This window comes from Ursus maritimus, unplaced genomic scaffold (genome assembly GCF_017311325.1).
Source record: "Ursus maritimus isolate PB19 unplaced genomic scaffold, ASM1731132v1 scaffold_4, whole genome shotgun sequence".
Taxonomy (NCBI): domain Eukaryota; kingdom Metazoa; phylum Chordata; class Mammalia; order Carnivora; family Ursidae; genus Ursus; species Ursus maritimus.
The window spans coordinates 53,112,516-53,126,220 of NW_024426552.1; the positions used below are offsets into that span (position 1 = coordinate 53,112,516).

The 13,705-nt window shown below is 34.9% G+C and overlaps 1 protein-coding gene across 1 annotated transcript in view; it reads right to left on the minus strand.

Moving 5' to 3' along the window:
• Positions 1–13,705, minus strand: part of CIP2A (cellular inhibitor of PP2A) — a 39,465-nt gene that overhangs the window by 16,764 nt on the left and 8,996 nt on the right. Inside the window, exons 7-13 of the mRNA XM_008706609.2 lie at positions 13,521–13,666; positions 10,166–10,241; positions 6,908–7,126; positions 5,732–5,891; positions 3,647–3,788; positions 2,479–2,578; positions 853–971 (exon numbers count right to left, since the gene is read on the minus strand). Coding sequence (XP_008704831.1) covers positions 853–971; positions 2,479–2,578; positions 3,647–3,788; positions 5,732–5,891; positions 6,908–7,126; positions 10,166–10,241; positions 13,521–13,666 — 962 coding nt within the window. The remainder of the gene's footprint in view (positions 1–852; positions 972–2,478; positions 2,579–3,646; positions 3,789–5,731; positions 5,892–6,907; positions 7,127–10,165; positions 10,242–13,520; positions 13,667–13,705) is intronic.

Here is a 13,705-nt window from a genome sequence, read left to right on the forward strand (position 1 = left end):
CTCATTGGGAAATGACCCAGATTTGGTCGATGAAAGTGATGTTTGACTTATCCTTTAAACAACTGGGAAGGGAAAGCTCTTTGTTTTCTTCCCTGTTTTGTTTTTGTTGGTTGTTTTTTAGTCCTAAAAGCTATGTTGTTTATTTAAGTGTTTAATCCTTTAGAGCAGATTCACATCTTAACTTCTGGCAATCCTGTGGTTATCTACAACCCTTAAACTGAGAAAGTTCCTCCTCACATCTAATCTAAATGTTTTTTTTTTTTAGTATAGCTGACACAGGGAAAATTTGTTTTATGTAAGAACTAAACTGGTAAGATGTAAGCAAAGTCCAGAAGCTACTATGTCAAATAGAGGAGGTGAGAGACAGAGGGGCATAGTGCCTGGAAAACATATTTAACTCACCTGAAGCTAGCTTTTCCCTGAGTATACACCTGGTCTTTTCAGTTACTGGAATGAAATTTTCTTTTATTTTTTTATTTTTAAAAAGATTTTATTTATTTATTTATTTATTTATTTATTTATTTATTTATTTGACAGAGATAGAGAGAGCCAGCGAGAGAGGGAATACAAGCAGGGGTAGTGGGAGAGGAAGAAGCAGTCTCCCAGCAGAGGAGCCTGATGTGGGGCTCGATCCCAGAATGCCGGGATCATGCCCTGAGCTGAAGGCAGACGCTTAACGACTGAGCCACCCAGGCGCCCCTCAAATTTTCTTTTAATTACTTGAAAAATTACTGTTATAATGAAGTCTCTGGCTCACAAATTTTCTAATCTATCTATATTGAGGACTACTAAAGAAACACAGCAGGGTACTCCTGCACCATAAGAGATACACTGCAAATGACTACAACTCACACTAAAGCAGGAAAATCTGGCAGTGGAGCAGCTTCCAGTAATATTCCCAATCCAGACTGTACTTGTTCTCTATTATCTGATGTTAAAGCAAAAGCCAAGGGAGTAATCAGGCGTGGATCCTAAGCAAATCAGAAACCAGAAAACAAGAGGCACAAAGAATAAATAATGTCAGGATTTTTAGAGCAAGGTGAGTAAACAGAGCTAAATCATAAAATAATTCTAGGCAAATTCTGAAAGGTTTCTATCTGATGTTTGAATGTATTTATTAGCCTTTACTTTGTTATAATTATCTATGCAGTCAATATGAACACTAGCTTTAAAAAAAACTGGCAAGAGTTTTGTTGTGCCTATGAAAATCACATATTAAATATATTGATGAATTTAAAATATCATCTACAACTGACTGATGTTTTGAATTGTTGTTTTATTTTTCTAGCTACCCTTAAAAGAAAATATGGCTATAAGAAACAACAGTCATTTCCAATTAAAGTAAAAAATAAGAATAAAATTCAAATTAACTAAAAAAATTCTAATTCAGTAACTGAAACAATTATACTTGAAGTGTAAGTCCTCCATGTCAGTAAATATTTTACATTAGTACTGTAAGCCCCAAATCATTTATTCAGAAAAACATCTAATTGATGCAAAATCAGTTTGACTCAATTTTTAAGTTGTTAACAGAGAAAAAATATTAAAATATGACTCCTTTATAGTTACCTACATTTTACAATGTCGAGTGTTTTGTAAGTACTCAAGTATAAATCTTATGCCACAAAACCACGTTAAAAGCTGGGCTTTATCTCTAACCCTCATGGTAACCCTTCGTAACTGCTCCCATGGAGGGAGATTCATTATTTTCAATCTGTATTTAAGGAAGCTAGAGCTCAGACAAGTGAAATAGCTTGCTCAAGTCTGCACTGACCTGACTGACTGATGGTGGAGTCAACATCTGAACCCCATCTCTTAAGCAAAAAAAAAAGTGTACAAGTGGCTCCTGTGTAAGGTTCCAGTTTTGGCTTCTAACCTGTCTATACAGACCAGAGCCATCTTTGTTTGTTATAGTAACTCAATTCACACGTTTGCTAAGTATCTATTATAAGTCAGGTGTTGTGGCTATCAAGGTAAATAGAAGAGCTCTTCTTCAGCTACCATCATTGAATTTGTGAGTCAGTTATTCTCTGCATACCGTCTCTAATCTTATTATCACTCACAATCAAGTCCTTCTCTTCCAGATGTGTCCCTTATCCCCTTAGTACCCTACATCGTCAATCCCAACCAAAAACAAAAACTCCAAAACAAATACCACTCCCGCGTCACTGCAATGCTATTAGATATAAACGAAGAAACCTAAAGTATGACACAAGAAAGGAAAAAGGCTGAGGAAGCTCTACTATCATGAACATCCTGTACATTACAGTCAGAGGCATTTATGCTCAATTCCTGCAAAACTAAGTAAAATTACCAGGTGGTGGGAATATTATAGCTACTTAAGGCAATTAACTTTCTTCTGATGGCCAATTCTCAGAGAAACATTTTCTAAAGACGAAGAATATTAAAACAGAAACTCACACATTAGGAAGCATTTATGTATGAATAAACTTCAATATTTGAAGAGCTTAAACTCACCTGAAGGATTTTATAGAAGCTTACTTCCATACCAGGAACCAACTGTTTAAGTTTGTTCATCAAATCAAGAGTTTTCAAAACTACATCAGCAGCAAGTTTGCTTAAAAATAAATCATATTTAAATTAGATAACTAAAAAATTGCTTACAATATTGTTTCTGTCCATAATTCTAAAGAAATTCTGAAAAAACACTACCTTTGTTTTTAAACCTCAGGAAGATAAAGTTTCTTTGGAGAACTAAAAATATAATAGAGACCAACATCCTTGTAACCCAAGCACCCAAAGAAAAAATTGGCATTAATAGTCTAAATTGTGACAGTGTTTCTTTTTCTAATCTCAAATACTACCAAGCTTTCATTTTCTGCGCCAAATTACTAGCAGCATCAGCAACATGACCTATTTAATTCTTAGCTTTGTCACTGGAATATCAACAATAAAAGGCAACCTTAAGCAATACAGAATACCTAATATTTACCAAATAAATTATACTAAGCCATGTTCTTAGACTCATACCACAAAGGGAGTACAAAAAAGTGAAAAAAGGTAATCCTTGTTCTTGAGCACAATTATTGACAATTATGTCATTTATGGAAATTGGAACAAATCAATGTCTAGCATTCCAGTCCTCAATAAAGATTTGTTAATGGGCTTAATTCATGTGGGGGGGAGGGATAAAATAATCTCTCTAATCACTATCAGTGAAAATTCACCTTTAAACCATAAGTCTTGACACGTTTAGGAAAAGAACTGTCTTTTTCAGTAGGAAACCTTCAGTAGTAACTGATTTCCTAGTAATAAAAAAAGTGACTCCTCTGTTTTTTCATGTTTTTTTGCTTAAAACATAAAATTACTGAGGCAATGTCAGAAAGAACCTCCAGAAAAGGAGTACAAAAGACCCTTAGATAATCACAATTAAAACAACACAAAACAGACCTAAACAATGAAAAACAAATCACAGATGTTAAGATTATCCTTTCTTCGAAGCACGTAATCTATGAATTGAATGAATTTTTAAAAAATTATGAAAAAACTTGTTAGTTCTCTGCTACACCTTGAGTTAATAGTGCATACCCAAGGATTACCCTCCAAAAGAGAAGAGAATCACTAGATCTTTTGATTTTTTTATGTTTGGCGTTACCATTTTGCCATTTGGATTTCATATACTCACCACAATTCAGAATCTGCTACCTTCGTTCCAAAGCCCAGGTCAATCTTGCCATACGTAAATTGTTGTTCTATCAGAGTGGTACATTTGATAGTAGTCAGAATTTTTGCAACATGCATTTTTAGAGTATCATCTCCACACAGAGGTAAGTTTTGTTAAGGAATACAAACAAAAAATTCTCAAAAAAACCCTTATATTTGTATAACACTTTATAGTATTTAGAGTGATTTCATACAAATTATCTTGTCACTGCATTCCCATATAGTCATTGTTATATTAGCTCAATGACAGATTAGGAAACTAGAGCTCAGAGCATTTAAGTGATTGGTAAGTGGCAAGAGATGGGACTGACACCACGTCTGTTATTCTGCTGGATGTTAGTATTTTGTTAGCAGGTTATTACAATGGTTCAGTATTTGCTGAACTAAGGGAAGTATTTTTTTTCCTATTTTGTAATATTATAAGTTAATTTGAATATCATTAAAAAAGAGTCAAATTTGGCTCAAAATGGTACCAATTCTGAGGCCTGCATATATTACAGATATCTCTACAACCAAGCAAAATAATGTGTCTCTACAACAGTGGTTTTCAACTTTGGCTACATGTTAGAATCACAGGGGTAGTTTGATCAATCACAATCTCCTCCCTCCCCCTTCCCCCCCTCCCCCTACACCAGGGTTTCGCATTACTCCAATCAAATTAGAATTGCTGGAAGTAAGGTTCAGGTGTCAGGATTTTTAAAATGTTCTCCAGGTAATTCTAATACATAATCAGGACTGAGAATCCCTGCTGTAGGGAAGAGGAAAATTAAGGAGCAGCAACTCCAAGAAGAGAGTAAACAGATGTGGAATTTGCTCTAGGGCAGGACGAAGTTGAGCAAATTCTTGTTGCTGAGATACAAGGAAAATTGACCAGATAAATATAAAAGATCTGGTTGAGATATAATGGCTCCTTGCTGATAGTAATAAAAACACATTAATGAAATATTTTAAAGATGGGACTTGGGCTTCATAAAGACTTAGAATCAACTGATCTAAAAGAAAAAGCTAACACAAGAAAAGACCTAAGAAAATCTGAATACAGAAGTTAGGTAGTGACACTAATTGCACTCAAGGTTTTCTTTTTTTGTAATGAATGAATGTGTCTTGATAATATTTGTCTTTTTTTATAATCTAGTGTGATATCATCTTTATTAAAACATTTCTAGAGGATTTAATTTTCAGTAAAAATTATAATATAAGCTAAAATACTAATGACTCTACCAATTTTTTTTTTTTTTTTTTTTAAAGATTTTATTTATTTATACGACAGAGAGACAGCCAGCGAGGAGGGAACACAAGCAGGGGGAGTGGGAGAGGAAGAAGCAGGCTCATAGCAGAGGAGCCTGATGTGGGGCTCGATCCCATAACGCCAGGATCACGCCCTGAGCCGAAGGCAGACGCTTAACCGCTGTGCCACCCAGGCGCCCCAGACTCTACCAATTTTTGCTTATTCTCTGATACACCAAGCCAAAGATGGCACCACAAATCATCCAGAGACAGCAATTAGCATTAGAGAGTAACCCAGCTGTTATATTAGATTGTACCTCCTAATCTCAAATTGAGGTAAAAGTGTCCAAATCAAGTTTAAAAAACATTCTGAAAATATTCTTTAGTTTAAAAATTTTACACAGAAAAATAAGGGAAGGAAGTCTAGACAACTCCTTTATAGACTCCCCATTGAGAATTAGTTCATAGTTTAAATCCCAATTCAATAATTCTGGATAGATAAACATGGAAGTGACAAAATTACCAATAAAGATAAAAATGCAGTAAAGGTAATGCTAGACAAAAACGAGCGGTTAGTTTCCATGTTTTTTTTTTTTTTTTTAAGATTTTATTTATTTATTTGACAGAGAGAGAGACAGCCAGCGAGAGAGGGAACACAAGCAGGGGTAGTGGGAGAGGAAGAAGCAGGCTCCCAGCCGAGAAGCCTGATGTGGGGCTCGATCCCAGATTGCCAGGATCACACCCTGAGCCAAAGGCAGACGTTTAACGACTGAGCCACCCAGGCGCCCCATAGTTTCCATGTTTTAATAGTAAAGGATATTTAACAAAACTTCAGTGGCCTTGACCATTCTTTCACATTTTTTTTTTAATAAGGCTTCATCTAGATTTTGTTCTGTGAACTGAAGTTGATCAAGGATTGTAGGCAACAGAAGGGTCACAAAACGGTCAGCTGAGGAACAGTTAGCAGTATCTACAATGTCCTGGAGAATTAACCCCCACCAATGATGAAAAATTAAGATGGAATACAGAGCACAGACAAAGTCATCACCAAGCTGCAACATTCTTATCAAATCTCTTATAATTACTTCAATATTTAATTGACCTGTGTCTCCTATTTAAAATCTACTCTTTTATCCAGTTTTGATGGCTATGATGACTTTTTTCTTATATGGAACAATAAGGTTTTAAGCTATTCAAAAGCAAACCAGACTTTCCAATGGACTGTGTCCATGATTTGAAAACAAGTATCCTGAATTTGCTAAGTGGAATTACAATAATTAAATAACCACCACTGGTCTTAATACTTTACAACCATGAATAATTCCCACCAAGAATCTTGACGAGTTTTTTAAATGCTAAAACTGATTAACAGTCAAGACCAACATAAAACAGAAAGAGTGATTTGTGCATCATCTTTGACGAATGTATTTTATCACTCATATACATTTTTGTTTGTGCATAGGATCCAGTCATGAGGGGAAATACTCTAAGAAGATACTGTGGTAGGCAGAATGGGTATAAAACCAGGGACAACAGTAGAGAACGCTAAATGACCTAGAAAGTAAGATCTACCACAATGTAATGGCCTCAGTGTCTGGCATATTCCACTCCATCTTAGTGACTGAATCCAACGTTCCTATATTAATCCACTCAGTAGGCTAATAAAGACAGTAGACAGTATCTACCAAGATGGAGAAACAGAATGTGACTACTGCAAGAAGTACAAGCAGACAACAACAAGCTGTACAAATCTCAGCTAATACCTTTACTTATTGCACTGAAAGGAGTATACATAAGCTATTCAGTGCAGAAAAAGAAAACGCCAACGTTCCTGACTTTGCCCCAAAAAAGAAATTCAGTAGCTGAATGAAAGGAAGTTTGCTAAAAAGTTTCCTAAAGTGTATAAACAATGATGATCATTGTGGATGTGTTTGAAAGTAAACTGTTCACTAAGAATCATTAAATGGAAAAGTCAATTTGTCTATCATTATATTACCTCAAATATTTCCTTGAACAACTCCAAGGCTAAAATAGAACAGTTTTCTGACCCATCCAGAGGTTGGCTTGACCAACGAAGTAGAGACACAGTAGGTTCTAAACATTTAGAACGGCTTCCCAGAATGGTGTTGCCAGATGGAGACTGTTCAAATATCATCTGAGTGAGCACGTGGCGCAGCTGAGTCACTGAACAGAAGGCATGAAGTAATTCTAAAACCTGTGCAATATAAAGTCTTCGTTAAATGTCAATTTCATTGGCCTTTAATGTACAAAGCAACCAAGTGATGAAGCTGAAAATGACACATTTTTAAAGAAGATACTCAAAAACAAAAATTAAAGACAGCTTCCAATTTTTCTTTCAGTAATATTTTTCAAAATGTGGGATTAGGTACCATAAGGTTACAAAGAAATTTGTTAATGGTAGTTACTCCTAGGAAGGAGGACTGTTAGAGCCAAAGAAAGGAGGGCAAATTCCACTAATATCATATGCTTTCTATAGTACTTTTTTTTCCCCAAAGCACAGATATGTTTTGTTTTCATAATGAAAAAAAATTAAAAAATAAAATTAGAAACCACCAACACTTACTATCATGCTGGGATTTGAGAATTCCTATAAAGCATACTTTACGATAATACTGAAAAGTGGTATTCCCAAGCTTTAAAACCTTAAGTATGGCTATTTCCACATTGTTTGCACACTGTTGACATTATACCTGTTAGCGCCTCTATTCTACCTCAGTTCTTTACCTTATAAATTGGGCCTTTATAACATCACATAACATCTTACACCAACATACTTATTAGCTAAATTAAATTTTACCTCATTTCATATACTGCCAACCTATCATTAAAAAAAAATATTGGCATCTCTTTGCCTATCCACTTATTTTCTACCTTTATCTGTATTTTTATAAATGACATATAATTGGGATTTGTGTTTTGATCAACTTGATAGCATCTGATTTTAATAGAATTCAGCCCATTAGCATTTACTATGAACAAATGATAATCTTTGATTTTTTCAAATATAAATTATAGTACTTATTTTTGAATAGGTAATGCAATTACTTGGTTCCATGGCCAAACAAAGCAGCCTGATCTCTAGCCACACTCCCTGAAGGCAAGCAATGTTATTAGTTTCTCTTTTCTCTTACCAGAGACATATTATACCCATATAAGAAAATACCTTCTCATTCATATACATACACTTTTTAAGTATAATGTACAGAAATAAACTAATCAATCACTATTACAGAGGTGGATGGTTTTTCCAAAGTGAACATACCTGTGTAACTAGCAACCAGATGAAGAGAATTCTACCAAAACTCCTAAAATCCCTTGTGTTCCCTCCCAGACAATGAATGCCTCAATCACTCCTCTCCATCAGATTTCTGACACTGTAGACTAATTTTATCTTAGCTATTCTTGGATCTTTGCATTTCCAGATAAATTTTTTAATCAGCTTGCCAGTTTATATAAAACAAGTCACATGGAACTTTATATATAAAAAGACTTTTACAGTGTATATCCTTCCTTCCATCTGACTTCACCTTAGCATTAGGTTAGTGAAATTCATCCATACTATTGCACACAGTTGCACTTTACTCATCCTAATTGCTGTAGTACTCTAATGTATAGATGCATCACAATTTATCTGCCCATTTCACTGTTGATGGCATTTGGATTGTTTTTAATTCCTGCCTAATAGGAGTAGTACAGTTATACACGTCTTCTGGTGAACGTACATATTTGATTATTTGGGGTAAACACTTAAGAGTGAAATTGCTGGCTCATACTCTACGAATGTGTCCAAAATTTCCAGATAATCTCTTTTTCATAAGTGGTTGTGCCAATTTTCAGCCCATGTGTACTACAACCTTATGGGTTTTTTATATTCTCATCTATATTTGATGCTCTTTTTTAAAATTTTAACGACCTGGTAGGCACATAGTAGCATCACATTATCATTTAAATTTACATTTCCTTGTAGATTAATATAGTTGAACAGCCATTTCATATTTATTGACCAATTCTTTTTGTTGTTGTTCAGATTATCTACTGGATTCAGTGTTTCTTTGATTTATATATACGTGTTTTTAAATATATATAAAATAAATAAATATATTTTAGATCAGAGTCCTTTGTTAGATATATGTATTGTAGATACCTTTTCCCATGCTGTGGGTTGCCTTTCTGCTGTGGTTACTGGCGGTCTTTTTGTGAACAGAAGCTTTTAAATTTTAATACAACTTAACTTTTTTCCTGTGTAGTTGGTGCTTTTGTTTCCTATTTAAGAAGATCTTGGTCTATTCCAAGGCTGTAAAGATATTCTGCTAGGCATTTCTTCTATAAGTTCACTGTTTACCTTTCACTTGTAGATCTACAATCTTTCTGGAACTAATTTTCACATTTGATATGAGGTAGGAAATAAAATTCAGTTTTTTCCCATATAGATATTCAATTGACCCAGTACCATTTATTGAAATGACCATACTTTTAAAACTGCACTGTTATCAATCAGGAGACCATATTTTATGTACTCTGTTTAAACTGTACTGTTTCAGAGGGCTAGCTGTCTATCCTTATGACAATACTGCCCTGTTTTAATTATTGCAGCTTTAGAGTAAGTCTTGGTATCAGGTAGTATTAGAAGTCCTCCAACTTTGTTCATTTTTTTCAGGATAGCACTAGTTATTTTTAGACTTTCCCAATGTCCACATACACCAGAACAAATGTAAACACAAAAAAAACACTAAAATCTGCCATGATTTTGAAACTCTTCTAATCTATGAACTTGGTATATCTGTATTATTTAGATCTTTTACACCTCTCAATGTTTTGTAATTTCAGAGTAGAGACTTTGTATGTGTTTTGTTGTATTTATCCTCTAAGTATCCGACATTTTTAAAAATCAGAAAATAGTATCATTTTTAAAACTGCATTTTCTATTTAACGTTTTCTACATGTCTTTTGATGAGCTTACGGACATGTTTGTCTTTGCTATGTGGTTTAGGAGTGGAACTGCTGTGTCACGGTATACATATATTCATCAGGCACTGTGAAACAATTTTTATTTAGTACCAGTGAATGAAGATTTGAGAAAGGTTCTAGAGTATTGGTAATGCTATATTATCTGATCTAGATAATGGTTATATGACTGTGTTCAGTTTGTAAAAATTCAGAGAGCTGCACACTTAAGATTTTTCTGCATATTAGTTTTCAAAAGTTTAAAACAAAAAGTCATGTTTTTACACACCTTTGAAGAAGAATCAGGATCCTTTCCATTAAGAAGACCTAATACTTGATTGAGACATGGGGAAAAGTGCTCATACCTAAGTTTAAAATAAAAATATACATCAAATGATAATTATGAAATTGATACATCAAAAAGAATTTATATACAAAATAAATATAAAATTTAATTGTATTTTCTTTCATCTATTTATTTTGAGCTTCTAATATAGAACAGTCTTTGCAAAATTTATACTTAAAATTTGAAACATTCCACCACTACGATATACATAAATTGGCTCCGTTATTTATTGAACAGTGAAAAAACAATGATTCATGTGGCAATAAATAAATCCCTGAAACTTTCAGTACTTCGATTGCTTTTTTTTAAAAGCTATGCTCAGTCTGTAAAAATTCAAAGGACATGAAATAGACTAATAAATCAGGCAGCTATTTATTTATAAAGCACTTACAACAGCTAGGCTTTATATCAAGCTCTGCATATACATAAGTAAGGCACAGGGCCCTGTGTTACAGAACTCTAAGAGCTACTAGAGATACCACCCACATTATTGTCTATGTGACTAGTGCATCCTGTGTTTGGGAGAACGATGCTCTATGAGAGAGTTAACAGTCTAAGAAGGAAGGCAGAAACATAGAATATTATACAATGTAAAATACAACACTATCATGGAGAAATATATAGAATGCTAGGAGGATGAATATGGAATTCAGATTCGGTGTGGCAGGCCTGATCAGATGAGGTTTCCCCACACTTGAGTCTTATAAAATAAATGGGAATTAGACATACACAGGAGAAAGTATTCCAGCTTTCCAGCAGAAGTACTTCAGAGGGAATAGCACATGGATACACAAAAGGCATTTCTAGTAAGTTAGAGATTCTATTTACTGTCTGAAGTGATTAGACAAAAGTACCTAAGAAAATGTAAAGAAACAGGGCTGAGAGGTTCCCAGAGACCAGATTTTAGAGGGCTATACTGAGAATTTGTTTACCTCGAATGCAATGGGAAATCACGGATTTTAGAATGGACATATGGCTGAGGGAAACACTGAAAGTCAAATATAAGTGAAGGGAGTCAATGGAATGGGAGACATTGAAGAAACAAAGGGTACTGTTGAAAAAATAGGACAGAATGAGATTTAATGCATAGAGTAAAGGAATGTGTTTATGAGCAAAACAAAATGACACTAAGAACTGGTATAAACACAAGTAACTTGGTTTAAGAGCAAAAATTCGAAAGAACTCCGATCAGATGGGATTCAGTTTTGTTCTTTGGTTTTTTTTCCTGTGAAACAAAGATAAGGTCATCTTTGGAGTGAAAAGTGGCAAGAGCATAGTAAATATTTGAAAGGGCTACTATAGGAAATGTGAAAGAAAGCTGGGAATAAATGTGAGAAGTGCTGCCCAGATAAAGTTAGAGGTAGTGAATATAAGAATACAAATTCATGAAGTGTGATTTTCTCAGGTTTTGATTAGGAACCCAGACATTAAATTAGACTTTGGAACAGATTCAGGAATATTTTGCTAAATGGCATAGCAAATAAACAAGAAGACAACACGATTAAATCTAACTTCCTTTCCAGAGGTGATTCTGGAATTCTAGGCTATATAAAAAGAAAACAGATAATGGAACTGAGAGATTTACAGAAGAAGTGATTAAGCAACCACTTACTAATGCTAAATCAGATTATACTTTGGTCCTGCAGAGGTATATCCTGTTTCCTTAGAGTTGTTAAACAACTATTTGGTGGTCAGAATGGGTGTTACATGAGAGTATATTGGGAGGACTCTTAGAACAGATAAAGGGAGGACAAGTAAAAGAAGGGCACTCTGGAAGAACATTTTCTTACCCACCTATGCTTAAGAAAAAAAAAAAAAATGAAATGCTAATGTTGTGGGATTTCTTTTCCTTTACTGCCCGTAGGCCTTGGTCCCGCTGCTTCGAAGAATGAAGAGGTAGATCAGATGAAGAGTGACCTCAAAGCAAAGTGTATTCAATGATAGTACAAAGCTCTCGAAGAGGGAGGGGACCTGCAAGAGCTGCCACCGGAGTTTGTAAGTCTCAGGGTTTTTATGGGCTTGTTGGTGGGCAGTTTTAATTTGATTAATCGTCCATGAGCCTGTCACCCAATCAGATTCTTGTCATCTACCTATCACGTGGGAAAGGGTGGAGGGCTCCTTCCAGAGTGGTGTAAAATCCTCTCCTCTTAGGGTGGGGCCCCTTGTCCCTGCCTGTCTTTTTTCCAACTCTGTTTCATTACTAATGTGAATGCTTCTTGGTTCTGTAAAAGATCAGTTAACCACATGGGTAGTGGTCAACCTTGCCCTAGTGTTTTGTTTTTTTTAACGTCTAGATTCTATGTTCCTTAAAATTAGGGACTCTGTCTTTGTACAATCTCTGGATTCCATGTTCCTCAAAGATTAGGGGATATGTCTTCAAATTCCTGTCTCTGCTAACACTCCCACCTCCCCCAATATTTGACCACAACAGGGGTTCCATAATTGTCTTCTCATTTGTGAATGATTAATTGAACTCTTTGAAGCAATTTCTACAATTTCCTAACCTATGACCACAAAACGGCTGAAGCATTGGGAAAATTTCACTTAAGATATAACAAGGCCAGGGGTGTCTGTGTGGCTCAGTTGTTTAAGTGTCTGACTCTTGATTTCAACTCAGATACTGATCTCACGCTTTTGAGATCCAACCCTGCCTTGGGCTCTGCGCTGGGTGTGGAGCCTGCTTAGTATTCTTTTGCCCTCCTCCCACCCTCTCACTCTTCCCATCCCTCTCTAAAAATTAAAAGCTATTAAATGGCCACGAGTTCTTTGGAAAACAGTTGCTAACTGATCTCAAAAGATAAATGACCACATGAAATGCCACTGAGATAGAATGGGCACATAAACATATGCTCTCATTTTACCTTATGACACAACAGAGGCACACAATGAAGAAAATGCTATTCATTTTTATGCAAAAAAGAAAAGACAAATATATACTGACATGAACGTTCCTATACAATGTTTTTCCAAAAACCGTAATGTTCAAGATTTAAATCTGGCGCTGGAAAAGATTAATCAAGATATGTACATTTTAGAAAGCGATACAACCTTATTTATCTAAGACAAAGACTGAAACATGCCTCCCCACCTGCCCACGTTCTTATACTTGTACATTTCAGGCCAGAAAAGCAAAAAGAATGGGAATAAAGCACATTACAACATTTCAGTTGAGTCCCTTGTTCATTAGTAGAATCCAAGTATACCAAATCTGAAAAGGCAATTTTATTAATCACAAACATATATTGGTTCATTGAAAAGAAAAACAAAACAAGTCTTAAAATTTGTCAGAGAGCCATACCTGGTAAGATAATCAGCAATTTTAGGATTCTTAAGGAGATCCATCAATAGATCAACTGAATACTTTCTAGTTAATGTGCCATCACCGTTTATGAGAATATTAAATATTAGCTGGAAAGTTTGATGAATGTTTCGAGCATGGAACAGCTTAAAAACAAATTAGGAAAAGGATATTATACAAACAAA